This window comes from Heterodontus francisci, chromosome 16, assembly GCF_036365525.1.
Source record: "Heterodontus francisci isolate sHetFra1 chromosome 16, sHetFra1.hap1, whole genome shotgun sequence".
Classification (NCBI taxonomy): domain Eukaryota; kingdom Metazoa; phylum Chordata; class Chondrichthyes; order Heterodontiformes; family Heterodontidae; genus Heterodontus; species Heterodontus francisci.
This window is the reverse complement of record NC_090386.1, coordinates 31643618-31665071: the sequence shown is the minus strand read 5'-3', so window position 1 is coordinate 31665071 and position 21454 is coordinate 31643618. Positions and strand designations below refer to the sequence as shown.

General features: G+C 45.5%; 1 protein-coding gene across 2 annotated transcripts in view; it reads right to left on the bottom strand.

The window, feature by feature from the left end:
• Positions 1-21454, bottom strand: part of LOC137378049 (tumor necrosis factor receptor superfamily member 5-like) — a 43419-nt gene that overhangs the window by 14108 nt on the left and 7857 nt on the right. The window contains exons 2-7 of one of the 2 annotated variants that reach the window (XM_068048107.1): positions 11469-11553; positions 9017-9142; positions 6695-6841; positions 6438-6534; positions 4988-5040; positions 2472-2579 (exon numbers count right to left, since the gene is read on the bottom strand). In XM_068048107.1, coding sequence (XP_067904208.1) covers positions 2472-2579; positions 4988-5040; positions 6438-6534; positions 6695-6841; positions 9017-9142; positions 11469-11553 — 616 coding nt within the window. The remainder of the gene's footprint in view (positions 1-2471; positions 2580-4987; positions 5041-6437; positions 6535-6694; positions 6842-9016; positions 9143-11468; positions 11554-21454) is intronic. The other variant, XM_068048108.1, reaches the window with a different exon arrangement.

The window sequence follows — 21454 nt, the reverse complement described above, 5'->3', positions numbered from 1 at the left end:
AACCCGTCCCTCTTGTACAGGTCACCTCTGCACCAGAAGAGATCCCAATGATCCAAGTAGCTGAAGCCCTCCCGCCTACACCAACTCTTCAGCCACACATTCATTTGCCTTATCCTCTTATTCCTACCTTCACTAGCATGTGGCACAGATAATCCTGAGATTACAACCCTAGAGGTCCTGCTTTTTAACCTTCTGCCTAACTCCCTATATTCACTTTGCAGGACCTCATCTCTCTTCCTGTCTATGTCATTAGTACCAATATGGACCACGACCTCTGGCTGCCTACCCTCCCCTTTCAGAATGTCCTGCAGCTGCTCAGAGACATCCTTGACCCTAGCACCAGGGAGGCAACATACTATCCTGGAGTCTCGTTTGCGGCGACAGAAACGCCTATCTGCACCCCTTACGATAGAATCCCCTATTACTATAGCTCTTCCACCCATTTTCTTCCCCAACTGTGCAGCAGAGCCCTCCGTGATGCCACGAACTTGGCTAAAAGCTAGCATGCAGATGCAGCAAGCAATTAGGAAGGTAAATAGTATGTTGGCCTTCATCGCAAGGGGTTTTGAGTACAGGAGTAAAAAAGTCTTGCTGCAATTGTATAGAGCCTTGGTGAGACCGCACCTGGAGTATTGTGTCCCATTTTGGTCTCCTCATTTAAGGACGAATATACTTGCCATAGAGTGAGTACAACGGAGGTTCACCAGAATAATCTCTTGGATGGTGGAATTGACTTATGAGGAGAGATTGAGGAAACTGGGCATGTATCCTCTAAAGTTTGAGGAATGAGAGGTGATCTCATTGAAACTGGCAACATTCTTACAGGCGTGATAGAATGTTTCCCCTGGCTGGTGAGTCTAGAACCAGGGGACACAGTCTCAGAATTAGGGGGTAGGCCATTTAAGACTGAGTTGAGGAGGAAATTCTTCACCCCCAGAGGGCTGTGGAAGCTCAATCATTGAGCATGTGCAAGTCAGAAATCGATGGATATCTGGATACTAATGACATCAAAGGATATGGGGATAGCACAGGAAAGTGGCTTTGAGGTAGATAATCAGCCATGATCTGGCTGAATGGTGGAGTAGGCTCGATGGGCTGAATGGCCTACTCCTGCTCCTATGTTCCTATGTGATCAAGACGGTCCTATGTTCAGTCCCTCGTCTGTGATAATCTTAGAGGGGCTGCACAGTCATTTCTACCAGCCTCGTAGGAGGGAAAGGGTGCCACTCCCCATCTCTATCCAGGAATCCCCGCTGGAAGTGCACGAGGTGGGTCTCAACTGAAAGCAGGATCAGGATTGGCTGTGATGTCTCCTCCCACAGTCCAAACAGCCCACCAATATTCTTCATGAGGAGTGGCCACTTTGATAGGTGGGGGCCAAGGGAACCAGAGAAGCACTGCCCAATAAAAGCATTGCCTTCAGGAGAGAAGGGGTAAGGGAGAGGAGGAAGAGGTGTAATTCTTTATGAAAAGAACATCTCAATCAAAAAAAATGGTAATTGTCCAAAGTAGTTAAACAATTAAATATGTATCATTAACTCACTAGTGACTTCATCTTTTGTAAAATAAAATTAGCAAAACATTTAGGCTGGCAAAATGATCGTTGTGCAAGCTTTGTAACTTCTAAAGATGAGTCCGGCAATTTTTCTGGTCCAGAACTCATTGCTGTTTTTTTTTAAATGATAGCCTGTAGAATATTTCCTTTGTTTTCACTGAACTTTCAAGGCCAACACACTCTTGGACCTCTCTCTTCAGCTTTCAACTGCATTTCTTCACACAGTGAGTTGTTATGATCTGGAATGCACTGCCTGAAAGTGTGGTAGAAATGGATTCAATAGTAATTTTCAGAAGGGAATTGGATAAATACTTGAAGGGAAGACATTTACAGGGCTATGCAGAAAGAGCAAAGAAGTGGGACTAATTGGATGGCTCTACCACAGAGCCAGCATCGGAATAACGGGCCGAATGACCTCCTTCTGTGCTGTATCATGCCATGAATTTTAATTCATATTGCGTCTTTAACACAGAAAACTTCACAAAATCAGACCCCAAACCACAGGATATATTAGCAGTGATGCCTAAAAGCTTGGTAAAAAAGCTGAGGGTAATAAAGGAGGTGAAGAGGCAGAGTAGTTTAAAGAGGGAATTGTGGAGCATAGGGCTTAGGTGGTTGAAGGCATGCACAGCTACCTTTTCTTTCTCTACAGTCAAGATAAATAATGATCAGAACAAGGGTGCTCTTTATTTGTCTTGTGCAAGTATCATGCACATAACAGTGAAAGGGGCCAGACAATTTCACTGAATAATAGCTGCACCCTGGATCTTGGACCTAAGACTTCTTAACAGAGAGAAAATAGGACAATCAGTATACTTGCTTTTTTACTACAGTTACACACAGTTTTAGACAATGCTGTAAACCATCACTCAACCAGCTATTGTAATAATTTAATGAAGAACAATGCAAGCTTTACCTCTGTGGTAGACAGCGGCAGCACCTAAAGCTACTAGTGTGGCTGTGGCTAAAACACTGATCATAATTGCAGCAGTCTTATCAGTTACTGGTGCAGGCCAGGGATTACCTAGGATAAAGACAGGCAGTTGTTAGTTAGGAGCTAACACTAGATTCTGTTTTTTTCCGTGGTCTGTTTAGCTAGAATGGAAAAACCAGCAACCGCTTTAAAAACGAACACCCAGGATAAATGGACGATGCCAATGGGCCCCAGCACAACCTCATTCCCAGGGTTCGTCCCAGTGGCAACAAGTGAAGATTCAACCCATTCTCTATAAACACTGTAGAGCAGTTCAACAAGATAATCAAACAGTGGCATCAATCATTTTAATGATTACTGTCAAACCAGTTACAAGCAGTATCAAGGCATTCAGGACAAAAGATGGATATTACCCAAATCCATGTTTGAATCCCTCCAATCAGATTTCCATCCTTGCCACAGTATCGAAACAGCTCTTATCAAAGTCACAAATGACATTCTATGTGACTGTGACAAAGGTAAATGTTCCCTCCTTGTTCTTCTCAACCTGTCTGCAGCCTTTTCCCAGTTGATCACACATCCTTCTCCAATGTCTCTCCACTGTCGTCCAGCTAGGTGGGGCTGTACTCGTCTGGTTCCAATCTTATCTAATTGTGCTCAGAGAATAACTTGCAGTGGCTTCTCTTCCTATTTCCACATCGTTACCTCTGGTGTTTGCCAAGCATCTATCCTTGGCTCCCTCCTATTTCTCATCTACATGCTGCCCCTTGGCGACATCATCCAAAAGCAGGGCATTAGTTTTCACATGTATGCTGATGACACCAAACTCTACCTCACCACCACCTCTCTAGACTCCCCCGCTGTTGCTAAATTATCAGACTGCTTATCCGACATGCAGTACTGGATGAGCAGAAATTTTCTCCAGTTAAATATTGTGAAAACTGAAGCCATTGTTTTTGGTCCGCATTCCAAACTCTGTCCCCTAGCTACCATCCTTCTCCCTGGCAACAATGTGAGATTAACCCAATCTGTTTGCAACCATGGTGTCATATTTGACCCCAATATGAGTTTCCGTCCTCATATTCGTGCCATCACCAAGATTGCCTTTCTCCACCTCCATAACGTTGCCCGACTTTGCCCCTGTATCAGCTCATCTGCTGCTGAAACCCTCATTCATGCCTTCATTACATTTAGACTTGACTATTCCAACACTTTCCCTGGCTGGTCTCCCACATTCTACCCTCCAAAAACCTGAGGTCATTCAAAACTTTGCTACCCATGTCCTAACTCACACCACTCCCGTTCACCTCAGCCCCTGTGCTCACTGACCGACATTGGCTCCCGCTCAAGCAATGTCTTGATTTTAAAATTCTTACCTTGTTTTCAAATATCACCACAGCCTTCCCCCTCCTTATTTCTCCTCCAGACTAACAACCCCCCCAAGATATCTGTGCTCCTCTAATTCTGGCCTTTTTTTATCCTGGTTTTAATCATACCACCATTGGTGACTGCGCCTTCAGTTGCCTAGGCCCTATGCTCTGGAATTCCCTCCCTAAACCTCTCTGTCTCTCTACCTCGCTTTCCTCCTTTAAGAGACTCCTTACAACCTCCCTCTTTGACCAAGCCTATGGTCATCTGACCTAATATCTCCTTCTGCCGCTCAGTGCCATACTTGGTTTTATAATGCTCCTGTGAAGTGCCTTGGGGTATTTTATAACGTTAAAGGTGCTATATAAATATATGTTGTTGTTGGAATCATTTGGAGAACAGGCTTAAAATTATTTGTTCTTTGTTCCTGTTCTGTGCTTCCTCCTGAAGGCAGTTCTTGACATTCCCAACTCCATGCAGAGTCCACATGACCATGACATCATCCACCCTTAGCAGTGACACTGTAGCCCTTTTAATCCATATACGGATGTGCTTCCAATTTGTTCCTCCCTGACTCTTTTCAGTAGCTATTCAGCAGGCACAACTTAAAGCAAATTGCAATAAGACAGTTTAAAATCACAACACTCATGAAATTTGGCTGCACTACATCTAATAGCATGAAGGCAAGGTCTAAGTGAAATGCAATTAATAGCCAGACTAATGGTAGAGTTGGTCACTCCTGGCAGTGGAACGGGGTAAAATAGACAGCCAGATTCAGGCTCCTGATCAACACACAATGGCTCCCAATGCAACAAGAACATGTATAGAGTTTGGGTGAGGGCAATGCCAGGCGTGGTCATAATGGCCCTCCCACAGTCAGCTTGCTGGCCAATCACTGTCTAGGCTGCTGCAAGAGCAATGGTGGCATGGGTGAGCTGACAGAATAAAATTGTGCGGGGGGGAGAGGGAGTGGGGTGGGCAGCGGTAAGGAGGAAATGAAATGGATAAGTATGGTGCCAGATTACCACCGATTTCAGAATCAGTGACAATGGGCCAGATAACCAATTTTACCTGAAATAAGCACTGGTCCCTGTCATCACCTTCTTTTGCAGAGAGCTTGAGGTACTTACATTTCACGTCAGTTGTTGAGTTGCCTGGCTTCAGCTCTCCTCTTGACCCACAACTGAAAGCAAAGAGAGAATCGTCATCAGAGGATCAGAGCATAAGAAGCACCAAAGCACCAATTATAGGCAGACACATTCCACTTACTTTGTTCATTGATCATGATCTTTTATGAGATCTATACAAAGGAAACAGCTTGGCTTTTCAAGGTATATTTTTGATCAGTAGGCAGATAACTCGAAGATAGAGCCCATCCCAGCTCATCCATCCAGGGAGACTCCGTTCAGCACCAACATCCAGCAGTTTCCTAAATAATTCCAGGATGTTCACCTCCACTAACCTGCCCAAAAGTCCACTCTGCATGTTGCTCACTCTTTGTGTAAAGGACAGCTTCCTGACATCAGTTACAATTGTGCCTGTCGCTAGTTTGAACCTGCTCCCTGCCTTTGTCCTACTAAAATTGTCATGGTTTAACTTGAAATCATGTTCCAGATTTATCCTTTTCACGCCATTTACTTGTTTATACATCTTGATGAGGCGCCTGCTTAGTTGCCTCCTTTTGATGCTGTAATGTCCTCTAGGCTATGGTTGAGTTTTGTGTTTTTTTCCTGAGTGCCACCACCAGACCATCTTAGTGGTGGAAACATCTCCCACGAGCCCCACCATCTACAAGGACAAAGGCAACAGCCAAACAGAAACGCAGCCATCTCTAAGTTCCCTCCAAGTCACACATCATCATATTTCACCATTATCATCGCTGCTGGGTCAAAATCCTGGAACTCCCCACCTAACAGCACACAGACTGCAGCAGCTCAAAAAGGCAGCTCACCACCGCTGACTCAAGGGTAACTAATTCCGAAGAAGGGTCACTGACCCGAAACGTTAACTCTGCTTCTCTTTCCACAGTTGTTGCCAGACCTGCTGAGTGGTTCCAGCATTTCTTGTTTTTATATCAAGGGTAACTAGTGATGGGCAAGAAATACAGGCCTTGCCAGTGATATTAGGATGTTAAAGGGACAAATGGTAGAAGGGGAAAAAAAGCCAGAGGTGTCTTGGCTCTCTGGAATGATCCTGGGATATTGAGCAGTTTGGCAGAGGGGAGAAAGACACAACAGTGCTCGGAGCGGTCCAGCCAGATATGCTCAAACCTGAGCCCCTAGGACTTGAGGGAGCAAAGATGGGGCCAGATGGGAGAACAACCAGAGTGGAAGAGAGTAAAGATATTGCTGGGGGTAAGGGCATCAAACGTGGCAGTAAGTGAATGGCTCAGCATAGGCACATGGTGAAAAAGGACCAGAGGTGCAGCAGCTGGCAACTTGAAACTCCACCCATTTAACCTGGGGCCCCCAACTTCACCCAATTAGCCTGTCGTTTCTGACTCTCTCCAATTAACCAGCAGTTATTGACTCTATTTAACCCATGGTTACTGATTCTCTCCAGTTAACCTGAGTTACTTACTTTGTCCATTTCCAACAGTGCTCTACAGATGAGGAGACATTTGAGAAATAACCACTTTCACATTCCTTACACTCTGTGTTCTTGTTTTTGCGATCCGCTGTCAGAGAAACCATATTAGCACATCAGTAAATAACAATTATCACCTGCAGTAATCGAACCAGAAACACACATTTAAACATTTTACTTTTTTAAGTATGTTTTGTAAATCAGACAAATATACTGAATGTTAAAATTAGATGTTGGTTTAATGGTTTTACCTGGAATAACTACTCCAGATCCAGGCTCACAGCTCATGTCCTCCACACACATCTCACAGTCCTTATTGATGCAATGTTTTCCTACAGCACATAAACACATAGCATCTTGCAAGGTGGAACCAGGCGATTCGGTCACAAATCCTCCATCTGAAGATATTAAAATGCACAATTAAGGCTTCTTTGTCAATGCAGGTTCCTATTAATGACAGTGACAGGGCTGTGTACTTGTGACAATGACAGACCTGTTTAGCTGAGACAGTGACGGAGCTGTGTACCTGTGACAGTGACGGAGCTGTGTACCTGTGACAGTGACAGAGCTATGTACCTGTGACAGTGACGGAGCTGTGTACCTGTGACAGTGACAGAGCTATGTGCCTGTGACAGTGACGGAGCTGTGTACCTGTGACAGTGACAGAGCTGTGTACCTGTGACAGTGACAGAGCTATGTACCTCTGACAGTGAAGGAGCTGTGTACCTGTGACAGTGACAGAGCTGTGTACCTTTGATAGTGACAGAGCTGTGTACCTTTGACAGTGACAGGGCTATGTAACTGTGACAGTGACGGAGCTGTGTACCTGTGACAGTGACGGAGCTGTGTACCTGTGACAGTGACAGAGCTATGTACCTGTGACAGTGACGGAGCTGTGTACCTGTGACAGTGACAGAGCTAAGTGCCTGTGACAGTGACGGAGCTGTGTACCTGTGACAGTGACAGAGCTATGTACCTGTGACAGTGACGGAGCTGTGTACCTGTGACAGTAACAGAGCTATGTACCTGTGACAGTGAAGGAGCTGTGTACCTGTGACAGTGACAGGGCTGTGTACCTTTGACAGTGACAGGGCTATGTACCTCTGACAGTGAAGGAGCTGTGTACCTGTGACAGTGACAGAGCTGTGTACCTTTGATAGTGAAGGAGCTGTGTACCTGTGACAGTGACAGAGCTGTGTACCTGTGACAGTGACGGAGCTGTGTACCTGTGACAATGATGGAGCTGTGTACCTGTGACAGTGAAGGAGCTGTGTACCTTTGACAGTGAAGGAACTGTGTACCTGTGACAGTGACAGAGCTGTGTACCTTTGACAGTGAAGGAGCTGTGTACTTGTGACAGTGACAGAGCTGTGTACCTGTGACAGTGACGGAGCTGTGTACCTGTGACAATGATGGAGCTGTGTACCTGTGACAGTGAAGGAGCTGTGTACCTTTGACAGTGAAGGAACTGTGTACTTGTGACAGTGACAGAGCTGTGTACCTTTGACAGTGACAGAGCTGTGTACCTTTGACAGTGAAGGAGCTGTGCACTTGTGACAGTGACAGAGCTGTGTACCTTTGACAGTGACAGAGCTGTGTACTTGTGACAGTGACAGAGCTGTGTACCTGTGACAGTGACCGAGCTGTGTACCTTTGACAGTGACAGAGCTGTGTACCTGTGACAGTGACCGAGCTGTGTACCTGTGGCAGTGGCAGGGTTGTGCACCTCTGTTTTTAAGGTTTTCTTCGTGTCTGGGATCTCAGTTGTGGTTTTGCTTCAACATTTCCTGTAAATCTTGCAAAGAACTGTGGGACTCTCACATGAGGAGCAGAAGCTTTGGGAAGCTATTTAACTGCAGGTCTCATCATGAAGAAGCCCAACCTTGTCATAATCAGCAAGACCACCATCTTACCTGGACCTCGTGGCTCTGGGGGCTGCAGTTATTGACCACTGAAGGCAGTATCTCAATTGAAAACCCCTGTATATTTTAAATGGCGGAGAGAAATTGTTCTTACAACTCCCGGTTCTGCTCACACTGTGGAGAGAGATAGATTCCTTCCGTTCAGTATTCCAACAGAATACTGAATTTGCATTCTGCCTAATATAACATCCATTTAAAACACAAAGTTCTCTAAATTCTGTTGAAGACAATTTGGCTAAATCTTCTTTCCCTCCTCCCCTCCCCCGAAGGGTGGATCTTAGTCTGTATATTTATTCACAGTCAACTGCCATTGAGAGGAAATACTCTTCACTTTGTCTGTGTAGCTTTAAATGGAACAATTTCAAGCATTACAGCTGGAAAATACTTGGTTCATGACATGTTTTAATGGAGTTCCCTTTGGTGGCATCTAGGACCAAGTAGTGTAACATTTCTCGTTCAATTAATAGCAGCGCCAAGGGCAATGGTACCAAGATAATAAGTAATAAAACAAATTATTAATAGCCTGTACAGCTGTCTCTGACATTGGGAGAGGAGAATTAATCTGTTGCAATATCACCTACACACACACAACAGTAACACGCTGCCAGAATACATGCAAAAGGAAACTAGGGAAAGCTGATGTGTACCTACTTGGATCACAGTACATGTGTCGTTGACAGTGATCGGCCAGGCTCCAGTTTGACTGATACAGCCCCTCTTCACAGCGGTTACAGTCAGTGTCTTTCAGTATTGTGCATTTACTGATCAAATAGGTTCCTGCAACATAACACAAATACAGATCTATTGCACAGGGAATATAACTCCCAGACTTGCTCCAATTCTGCACCTCTTCCACAAACCTGTATGGGTTTTGAGAGTATCTGATGCAGACAAATCTTTGGTCATTTATATAAAAATAAACCTCTCGCAAATTTTCCAGATTGGTTCAGAGTGCAACAGAATGAATGCAGAAAACATTTCAAGGCACTTAACAGAAGAGAAACAGGTTAATAGGAACAGATAAGGGATTGGACGCCATACCAAGAAGGAACTTACATTTATATAGCACCTTTCACAATCTGAGGACATCCCAAAGTACTTCACAGAGAATGAAGCACTTTGCAACGATAGTCACTGGTATATTGTTGAAAATGGAGCAGCTAATTTGCAAAGTCCCACAAACACCAAAGAGATATTAACCAGATAATCTGTTTTGGTGATGTTGATTGAGTGACAAATGCTGGCTAGAATAAGGCAGAAAACTCCCTAGCTCTTCTTCAAACAGTACTATGTAATCCATTACATCGACCTGAGAGGGAGATAAGACCTTGGTTTAACACTTCATGTGAAAGACAACACCTCTAACAGCAGAGTACACATGGAGTGCCAGCCTAGATTTCATTCTTAAGTGGAACTTGAACCCACAACCTTCTGACCCAGAGGTAACAATATTACCCACTGAGTCACAGCTATATGAATAGCGATTAGAAGAGTAAGGGGTGTTACTGGAAGCTGAGTCAAAAAAAAATGATAAGCTTTGACAGATTGTTTAAAGATGGAGAAGAGATTAAAGAGATTTCCAGAGAGTAGCGCTAAGGTGATTGGCAGCGACGCCATCTATTTGGAGGGAAGAGAGTGGAGGGTGCATAAAAACACCAGACCAGGAGGAGGAGGGGGAGGGGGAGTAACAAGACCACACCTGGCAGCACACACCTTTCCAGCAGGTGTTGCTGGTTAGCAATCATGCGCTGGAACTATGGCCCTCCCCCAGAGGTACTGAGGTCAATTTTTGCGTTCCTATCACGACCTCAAGTGGGATCAACTAAGGTCAGTACAGGTCAGCAATCAACCTGGCAATAAAACCGAGGAACTTCCTGATGTCAATAGCTCTGCTTCTCACTTATCCAATTGCAAAGCCCGATCATATTTTTTTTATGGGACCCATTCTCACTTTTCTTTCCCTTTCCGTCTCCTCCCCTGTAGGTGCTAAGCCCTCGCTGGTGTATGATTATACAGATACCATCAGCCCTCTGGTACCTCAGGCAAGTATCTATTCTTCCTGCACAGATCTAGAATCTAGGCAGTGACTAGTGACAGGCTAACTTACCATCAAGGTTATCACAGCTGGGCCCAGTGGTGTTCTCACTGAACATTCACTAAGCTCCCGACACAATGGCTCCGATCGAGATTGATGGTCAATTCTGAATCTGTCCCCACTCTGTACCCCTAAGCTGTTCAGTGCTTGGTGTCACCATGCCATGCTCCTCAAGCTTCATTCTTACTTTGCTACCTGAACACTCCGATTCGATTCCACCCTCTCAGATATCCATTATTCTACAACTAAACCAACAAACCACTCCATTAGAGTCCATCCTGCAACTCCCAGATATTTAATATTCAATATAATCATCTGAATGACTTAGATACTATTCAAAGCCATTGATTTATGTTTTCCACAATAAAAAGGTAGAATTGTGGAAATCAATCCCCAAAACACTGCTAAAATCTGGGAATGCCATTTCACAAAAATGGAAGTTGACATCTTCAGTCCTAGGAACAGAGGTAGGCCATTCAGTCCCGAGTGACTGTTCCGCCATTCAATTCGAACATGGCTGATCTGTAATTCAATCCCATTGGCCTGCCGTTGCTCCATGTCCCTTGATACCCATACCTGACAAATGTCTATTGAGCTAAATCTTAAAAGCTCCAATTTCCACCCCCCACCCCACCCCCCAGCATCCACAGCCCTTTGAGGGAAAGAATTCCAGATTTCTAGTGCCCTCTGTGTGAAGTGCTTCCTGATTTCACTCCTGAATGGCCTAGCATTAATCAGTGGCTCAGCTTATATTCCAGCCTTCCATTCATTGCCACTCACCCCACCCCAGGCCCCCCCCCGCGCCACCCACCACCCCCCCAACCCCAGCTCCCCCACCACCCCACCACCCCACACCCCCCCCCCTCAGCCCCCCCACCACCCCGCACCCCCCCCCCACTCAGCCCCGCCACCTCCCCGCATCCCCCCCCACCCCCCGCCGGCCCTGCCCCCTCACACCCCGGTTCCCCACAAGAATCCATTATCCTCCATTATGAACTCTGTACTTACCAGGTGGGCATTTGGCACAGCAGCGGGAAAACAGTAAGTACTGCGTGACATTGTTACATTTGGTGGCAGACTCACAGTGATACAGCTGAAAGAGAAAGGCAGACACTGAGTTACAATTCATGCTATTATGTTTCACTGTACTGCTCATTCTAAGGTTGCCAATCCTCCGTGATTGTTCTGAAACCTATTAATCTCCAGGACACTGCTGGAAGCAAATCTGGGAGAAAAATCATACGGGCATTAAAGAAAATTGTATGTAGTTATTATTTTCTTTAAGCATTTCATTTATTAGTTGGAAAAATATTGGAAATTGAAAAATTGGCTGTTTGACCAACTGTCAAGAATCTTCCAAGTGACTATCACACATCCCCTCTAAACTTTGCCCCTCGCACCTTAAACCTATGTCCCCTAGTAACTGACTCTTCCACCCTGGGAAAAAGCTTCTGACTATCCACTCTGTCCATGCCACTTATAACTTTGTAAACCTCTATCATGTTGCCACTCCACCTCCGTCGTTCCAGTGAAAACAATCTGAGTTTATCCAACCTCTCCTCATAGCTAATGCCCTCCGGACAAGGCAACATCCTGGTAAGCCTCTTCTGTACCCTCTCCAAAGCCTCCACGTCCTTCTGGTAGTGTGGCGACCAGAATTGCACGCACTATTCTAAGTGTGGCCTAACTAAGGTTCTGTACAGCTGCAACATGACTTGCCAATTTTTATACTCTATGCCCCTACCGATGAAGGCAAGTATGCCGTATGCCTTCTTGACTACCTTATCCACCTGCGTTGCCACTTTCAGTGACCTGTGGACCTGTACGCCCAGATCTCTCTGCCTGTCAATACTCCTAAGGGTTCTGCCATTTACTGTATACTTCCCACCTGTATTAGATCTTCCAAAATGCATTACCTCACATTTGTCCGGATTAAACTCCATCTGCCATTTCTCCGCCCAAGTCTCCAACCGATCTATTCCTGCTGTATCCTCTGACAATCCTCATCACTATCTGCAACTCCACCAACCTTTGTGTCGTCCGCAAACTTACTAATCAGACCAGCTACATTTTCCTCCAAATCATTTATATATACTACAAACAGCAAAGGTCCCAGCACTGATCCCTGCGGAACACCACTAGTCACATCCCTCCATTCAGTAAAGCACCCTTCCACTGCTACCCTCTGTCTTCTATGACTGAGCCAGTTCTTTACCCATCTTGCCAGCTCACCTCTGATCCCGTGTGACTTCACCTTTTGTACCAGTCTGCCATTAGGGACCTTGTCAAAGGCTTTACTGAAGTCCATATAGATAACATCCACTGCCCTTCCTTCATCAATCATCTTCGTCACTTCCTCAAAAAACTCAACCAAGTTAGTGAGACACGACCTCCCCTTCACAAAATCATGCTGCCTCTCGCTAATAAGTTCATTTGTTTCCAAATGCAAGTAAATCCTGTCCCGAAGAATTCTCTCTAATAATTTCCCTACCAGTGACGTAAGGCTCACCAGCCTATAATTTCCTGGATTATCCTTGCTACCCTTCTTGAACAAAGGAACAACATTTGCTATTCTCCAGTCCTCTGGGACCTCACCTGTAGCCAATGAGGATACAAAGATTTCTGTCAAGGCCCCAGCAATTTCTTCCCTTGCCTCCCTCAGTATTCTGGGGTAGATCCCATCAGGCCCTGGGGACTTATCTACCTTAATGCTTTGCAAGAGACCCAACACCTCCTCCTTTTTGATAACGACATGACCCAGACTATCTACACACCCTTCCCTAGACTCATCATCCACCAAGTCCTTCTCTTTAGTGAATACTGATGCAAAGTCCTCATTTAGTACCTCACCCATTTCCTCTGGCTCCACACATAGATTTTACATCCTTGTCCTTGAGTGGGCCAACCCTTTCCCTGGTTACCCTCTTGCTCTTTATATACATATAAAAAGCCTTGGGATTCTCCTTAATCCTGTTTGCCAATGACTTTTTATGACCCCTTTTAGCCCTCCTGACTCCTTGCTTAAGTTCCTTCCTACTGTCTTTATATTCCTCAAGGGCTTCGTCTGTTCCCAGCCTTCTAGCCCTTACGAATGCTTCCTTTTTCTTTTTGACAAGGCTCACAATATCCCTCATTATCCAAGGTTCCCGAAACTTGCCAAACTTATCCTTCTTCCTCACAGGAACATGCCGGTCCTGGATTCTAATCAACTGACGTTTGAAAGACTCCCACATGTCAGATGTTGATTTACCCTGGACTAATCATTAGGAGATATGAGTTCAAATGGCAGCTGGGAAATTTAAATTCGGTAAATCTGAAATAAAATGCTAGTATCGGTAATGATAACCATATTAACTAGTGGATTGTTGTAAAAACCTATCTGGTTCACTCCTGTCCTTTAGGGAAGGAAATCTGCCATCCTTGCCCAGTCTGGTCTTTATGTGAATCCAGACCCACAGCAATGTGGTTGACTCTGAAATTGCCTCTCAGTTGTCAAGGAGGTAGGTCACCAGCACCTTCTCAAGGACAGCTGGGGATGGGGAATAAATGCTGGCCTTGCTCTGTGATTCGCACATTGTGTGAATAATTCTTTTTAAAAATCTGTTTCCTTGTTGAATATTTAGCTGCAAAAAGGGAGTAGGAGAAAAATGCTCGCAAAACTAACAGTAAAAGTTTTTACTAAATTATGAAATGAAAGAGAGTGGCAAGGGGGAATGTGGGTCCATTAAAGACAGGTACACATGAGACTACAATGGATAATACAGAAGAGGCTGACTTGGTAAATGAATACTTTGTATCCATTTTCACACAGGAGGAAAGGACAAAATAAAGAGAATCTACGGGAATCTAGAACATAATGGGGCAGAACTTAGTGGATTTCATATCAGTAAGAAAATAATAATGGAGAAAATAAGGAACTTAAGATAAATGAATCTCTAGGATTTCAGGGTATGGAGTCATTTTTAGATTTCAGCTCCAATTTTGGGGCGGTGGTGCTATGTTAGCCTCTCAACAGCACTCCCCGGCCATCCAATACTTATTGTCCATCTGGCACTGAATAGATGTGAGGTCGGTAAATCTGTTGCTACCTGCTAAAGCTCATTAGAAAGTAAGTCACCATTAGGGTTGTCAACCATCCAGGATGGTCCTGGAGTCTCCAGGTATTAAAGATTAAATCCTGCACAGACTGCTGCATGGCACACAGGAGAAAAAAATCATTAGAACAACGTTCCATTGTTATAGAGATAATGGAGATAGTTCATGTAGTGCTGAGAGTATAGCAGGCTTGGCACTAATCATTTCAGGGGTAATGCTGTCCTTCCCAGGGGCTTTTCTGCTGGCCAGAGAATCAATGGCATCACTGAGTTCCAATTTGGTTGGCTGTACGTCCAGCTCATCCATGACTGGTAGAGGCTGGGCTGCATTGAGGGCAGTCTCAGTGACAGCATTCTCCCTGGAGTACAGTTCTAGGTAGTGCTCAACCCAGCGGTCCATTTGTTTGCGTTGGTCAGTGATTATGTCCCCTGATATAGATTTGAGGGGGGCAATCTTCTTGATGGTTGGCCCAAGAGCTCTCTTAATGTCATCATACATTCCTCTGATGTTTCCGGTGTCAGATGCCAGCTGAATATGACTGCATAGGTGTTGCCAGTAGTCGTTTGCGCAGCGCCTGGCTGTTCTTTGTGCAGTGCTTCTGGCTGCTTTAAGTGCTGCAGATGTTAAATCGCTGGGGGCTTTCTTGTAGTTCAAAAGTGCAATGCGCTTAGCGGCTATGACAGGTTCCAGCTCTTCATTATGAGATTGAAACCAGTCTGCATTTCTCTTCGCACTTTTGCCGTAGGTGATCAAAGCTGACTCATCGATGGCGTCTCTGATGTGGGCCCACTTGGTCTCAGCATCCCCTGTGGGAGTGTTTTGAAGGGCTGTTACAAGTAAATTTAGAAATTGTTGAACAGCTGTGGGTGAGAAATTCTGCTCGTGTTGATGCGCGGGTGGCCCTTCTGCTTGGAATGATGCAACTTCTTTGGTCTGAGTCTAACCTTGCTGCACACCAGGGAGTGGTCGGTGTCGCAGTCCGCACTGTGGAAGCTGCGTGTGATTTGAACACTGTTTAAGGCGGCTCGCCTTGTGACAATGAGGTCTAGCTGGTGCCAACGACGTGATCTTGGGTGCCTCCATGAAACCTGGTGACAGGGTTTAGTGTGAAAGAACGAGTTGGTGATGCAGAGGTTATGATAGGTACACAACTCAAGCAGTCTCTGCCCGTTCTCATTCATCCTTCCAACGCCATAGCGCCCAAGGCAGGAGGGCCATGAGTCATGGTCGGCCCCAACCCTGGCATTAAAGTCCCCCAGCAGGAATAGGTGTTCGATGTTGGGGATGCTGCTAATGATGTTATGGAGTTGCTCGTAGAACTGGTCTTTAGCTTCATGTGGGGAGCAGAGTGTTGGAGCATAGATGCTGAGTAGGTGTACTGGACCAGAGGTGGAGAGGTGGTGATCTCACCAAAGCCTTTGACCTCGTCAGCAGACGTGGTCTCTTCAGACTACTAGAAAAGATCGGATGTCCACCAAAGCTACTAAGTATCATCACCTCATTCCATGACAATATGAAAGGCACAATTCAACATGGTGGCTCCTCATCAGAGCCCTTTCCTATCCTGAGTGGCGTGAAACAGGGCTGTGTTCTCGCACCTACACTTTTTGGGATATTCTTCTCCCTGCTGCTTTCACATGCGTTCAAGTCCTCTGAAGAAGGAATTTTCCTCCACACAAGATCAGGGGGCAGGTTGTTCAACCTTGCCCGTCTAAGAGCGAAGTCCAAAGTACGGAAAGTCCTCATCAGGGAACTCCTCTTTGCTGACGATGCTGCTTTAACATCTCACACTGAAGAGTGCCTGCAGAGTCTCATCGACAGGTTTGCGGCTGCCTGCAATGAATTTGGCCTAACTATCAGCCTCAGGAAAACGAACATCATGGGGCAGGACGTCAGAAATGCTCCATCCATCAATATTGGCAACCACGCTCTGGAAGTGGTTCAAGAGTTCACCTACCTAGGCTCAACTATCACCAGTAACCTGTCTCTAGATGCAGAAATCAACAAGCGCATGGGTAAGGCTTCCACTGCTATGTCCAGACTGGCCAAGAGAGTGTGGGAAAATGGCGCACTGACACGGAACACAAAAGTCCGAGTGTATCAGGCCTGTGTCCTCAGTACCTTGCTCTATGGCAGCGAGGCCTGGACAACGTATGCCAGCCAAGAGCGACGTCTCAATTCATTCCATCTTCGCTGCCTCCGGAGAATACTTGGCATCAGGTGGCAGGACCGTATCTCCAACACAGAAGTCCTCGAGGCGGCCGACATCCCCAGCTTGTACACACTACTGAGTCAGCGGCGCTTGAGATGGCTTGGTCATGTGAGCCGCATGGAAGATGGCAGGATCCCCAAAGACACATTGTACAGCGAGCTCGCCACTGGTATCAGACCCACCGGTCGTCCATGTCTCCGCTTTGAAGACGTCTGCAAACGCGACATGAAATCCTGTGACATTGATCACAAGTCGTGGGAGTCAGTTGCCAGCGTTCGCCAGAGCTGGCGGGCAGCCATAAAGACAGGGCTAAAATGTGGCGAGTCGCAGAGACTTAGTAGTTGGCAGGAGAAAAGACAGAGGCGCAAGGGGAGAGCCAACTGTGCAACAGCCCCAACAAACAAATTTTTCTGCAGCACCTGTGGAAGAGCCTGTCACTCTAGAATTGGCCTTTATAGCCACTCCAGGCGCTGCTTCACAAACCACTGACCACCTCCAGGCGCTTACCCATTGTCTCTCGAGATAAGGAGGCTCAAAAGAAATGGAGATAGTTAAAAGGGCTGTTTGACTGACAGTCACGAATCATCCAACCAGGGAACAAAGGCCCCAGAATTTACAGGGAGGGAGCGGTTTACAGGGACAAGGATGTCCTGCCAAATTTAATGCAGCTGGGCAATCATGAAGGAGGGAAAGATCAGGGCTGGAAGGGGATTGGAGGGGTGGAGCAGGGAATGGCTAATCCTGGAACAGGCAGCTGGAGATCAGGGTTTGATGGAGGGAGTGCCAATGGAGGGTTGGCCAATTGCAGGGCAGGCAATTCAGGATCAGGGGAATTGGGTGAGAGGGTTTATTGATTGCGGGACAGGAGGCTACAGAATGTAGCTTGGTTGGTTGTGTGTGTGTTAAGGGGGGGGGGGGAGGGGGAGGCAGCAAGCCAGCAAGCCACTCAGTTCAAGGGCAACTAGGGATGGGCAACAAATGCTGGCCTGCCAGTGTTGACCACATCCCATGAAAGAACAAAAAAAAAAAGGCTGCATCTCATAGCAACTCATTTTATCTCTCAAAAACACCCTAAAGTACAACAAAGTATAAATGATCTTGAAATGAAATGACCATTGTTATGTCAGCAAAGTACCAGTTGTGGCTCAGTGGTAGCTCTCTCACTTCCCACACTGACATCATTAGTACCGACTTCTTGCACAAAAACAGTCTCTACCGCTCAAAACAAGAACGTAAGAACTCGGAGCAGGAATAAACCATACAGCCCCTCAGGCCTGCTCCTCCATTCAATAAGATAATGGTGGATCTGCTTGCTCAACTCCACTTTCCCGCCCCCTCGCCGTATCCCTTGATTCCCTGAGAAACCCAAAATCTGTCTATCCCAGCCTTAAATACACTCAACGTTGGAGCATCCACAACCCTCTGGCGTAGAGAATTCCAAAGATTCACAACCCTTTGAGAGAAAAAATTTCTCCTCATCTCAGTCCTAAATGATCGGCCACTTATCCTCAGAATTTATTTTGGATTTCCCAGCTGGGGGAAACAACCTGTCAGTGTCTACCCTGTCAAGCCCCTTCAGAATCTTGTACGTTTCAATGAGATCACCTCTTATTTTTCTAAACTCCAGAAAGCATAGGCCCAAATTACCCAGCCTCTCATCATATGACAACCCTCTCTTCCCAGGAACCAATCTAGTGAGCACTCATTATACTACCTCTAATGCAAGTATATCCTTCCTTAAATATGGGACCAAAACTGCGCATGTACTCCAGGTGTGGTCTCAACAAAACTCTGTACAACAGTAGCAAGACTTCCTTATTCTCGTACTCCAGTCCCTTTGCAATAAAGGCAAACATACCATTTGCCTTCCTGTAGTAAATTCAACAGAAGACAGAAAAAAGGTTGAAAATGTTTGCTCAAGGTTTAATTTTTTTTCAAATGGCTCTGAAGATACAACCACCACTAAATATGATTGTTTCTTTTTTAAAATGATTATAAAATCCTAATTAGCAATGATAATTGTTAAAGTGCCTTCATAGCCCAAACTGGCCAGGATTCCGGCAGCTCGCAGTGACATTGCTTGCAAATGATAGGCCCAAGCTAAATTTGTCATGACGCCTCATCAGAATAATTCAGGTGAGCTGTGACGGACAATGAGGCCTCCCTCTCAGGGCCTTTTCCAATTTTACACCGCACCAAGAGCCACAGGTAGTTCCGAGAGATTGGGGGGATGGTGGGGTGTTGAGGGTGGGCCAACAGCTGTTAACAGTCCTTTTGTGAATCCAGAAGGAGCTTGCCTGCTTCTTCCAACTACACACAAAGGTGACAATGTGAAAATGTTGTTGCTATTTATTAAGTGGCTTTCTATGGTCCCTTTAAAGACCGCTGGTTTGGCTGCTTATGACTGAGAAATACCACTCAATGTTTACACATCACAACCTCTGACTAGGGCAAAGAGTTTAACAATCTGGATCGGAAATTAATTTTAAAAATGGAATGAGGCCTGTGCTTATTTGGGGTCCCAATCAATTTACCAGTGACCAGATTGTGCAGATCAGGCGCAGGCTTCTCCCCTCCTATGGTGGTTACCACTGCAGCCAATTTAGGCCCATAAAATGGGTGTCATGAGTGAGTATAACAATGTTAAATTTAGACCCCATTATTCCTTTTTTAAATGATTATGCTAGTTATTCCTTGTTAAAATGATTATACTGGTTACTGAGTATTAAAATGATTATGCCAGTTAATCCTTGTTAAAACAATTATACTGATTTAATCCGTATTAAAATGATTATACTGGTTATTTTACAGATTTTAACATTTGCTATAATTGTGAAGAGGGAACAGATCTTGTACATACTGTTTCTACAACAACTACCCACAGCCATGTGGCTGATCACCACAACATAACCCCCAGCTTCCCACAATAAAACAAGTGGGGAAGTTTCTTCGCAGTCACTTCACTGCTTTGTGTCATTGGTTGCTACTTAACATTCCTACACGGCTAATAAGTTCCAGTGTCTGCTGAAGTTCATCTCCAACTGTAAACATTTTGAATATTGAAGTTTGCTGCTGGGGTTGGTTCCCTTGAGGTGAACATGTTGATGGGAGAATTGGAGTTTGCAGACGATCACTTATCTCTTAGCCTGATCTTGCAGTGGTTACAGACTCATATCAGAAGGAAATGAGAGGTTTTCAGAACTGCTTAACGCCCCTGCATAGGATGCGGGTGTTCTGTGCACATGGTATCACCCACTACCAACACCGTCTGCGACAGGATATTTTCAACAGAGCATGATCAGGGCTTGTGGCAAGGCTCGAAGACACAGGCTTTGGTTTTCCCAGTGTTTAGCTGGAGAAAGTTATAGATTTTCCATGACTGAATGTCAACAAGCACTCTAACAGCATAGAGGCAATGGACGGATTAAAAGAAGTGATGGAGAGGTAGAATTTGTCATCATCAGCGTACAAGTGGAAGCTGATCCCAAGTCTATGGATGCTGTTGCCAAGGGGCAGCTCAGGTTGAGGGAGAAGACCGAGGCTAGCTCCTTGGGCTCTCCAGAGAGACAATGCAGGTGTGTGAAGAGGAACAATTGCTACGAATGGATGGGTAAGTCTATAATCAAACAAGGGCAGTCTCACACAGTCAGGCAAAGGAGGAGTTGTCTTGAAGGAGAATCATCTGATTGATAGTGTCAAAGGCTGCAGAGAGGTCAAAAGGGTGAGATGGGTTACTGTACCATGGTCACAGGCACAGAGAATGCTACTAGTGACAAGAGTGGAAACCTGTTTGCAGAGATTCAAATCATGAGTTGATGGAAAGGTGGGATCAGATCTGGGAGGCAACAATGCAATCAAGGGTCATCGACCTGAAAGTTAACTCTGTTTCTCTCTCTCCACAGATGCTGCCAGGCCTGTTGAGTATTTCCAGCACTTTCTGTTTTTATTTTATATAATCAAGGACCTTGGAGAGGAAAGGGAGTTTGGAGATGGGGAAATTGATAGTGAGAACAGAGGGGTCAAGGGTGGTAATTTGGAGAAGTGGGGGGTGATGACAGTAGTTTTCGAAAAAGTAGGAGGACATTACCTGAAGAGACACAATCATTTACAATGTCAGTTAGCATGGGGGCCAGGAAGGGAAGTGATCAAGAGATTAGTGAGAATAGAGTCCACAGAGCAGGAGTTGAGTCACATGGATCAGATGAGCTCCGAGAGGACGGGCAATGAGGAGAAACTATAGAGAGCTGAGAAGTCAGGGCTGCGGTGGAAAGAGGACATGTGGAAGTTTGGCTTAATGGTTAAGGGGAAGAGGGAAGCAGTAGTCACAGCTAAATGGATAGTCCATCTCAGAGATGAATGCCCAGGAAAGCTTGATGTAGTTCAGACAGATCCGGTTCTGAATGGTTAAGCCAGTTGTGCACCAAATATGCTCAGATTTATTTGCCTCAGAGTTATTCCCCTTGGACTTGAGGAGGTGAAGATGGGGATCTGTAGTGGGGGAATGACTGAGATGGGAAACATTGAAAGTTTTGCTGGGGATTCAAAGGCGGAGTGGTTTATCAAATCAACAGCTATCGAGATATTGTGACAAATGAAGGGCCAAAGGCGAGGCAATACAGAGTTCGAGGATACAGCTGGAAGTGACTTGGGAGAGATTTTTCCATGGATAGATGCAGAAGGAAGTTGG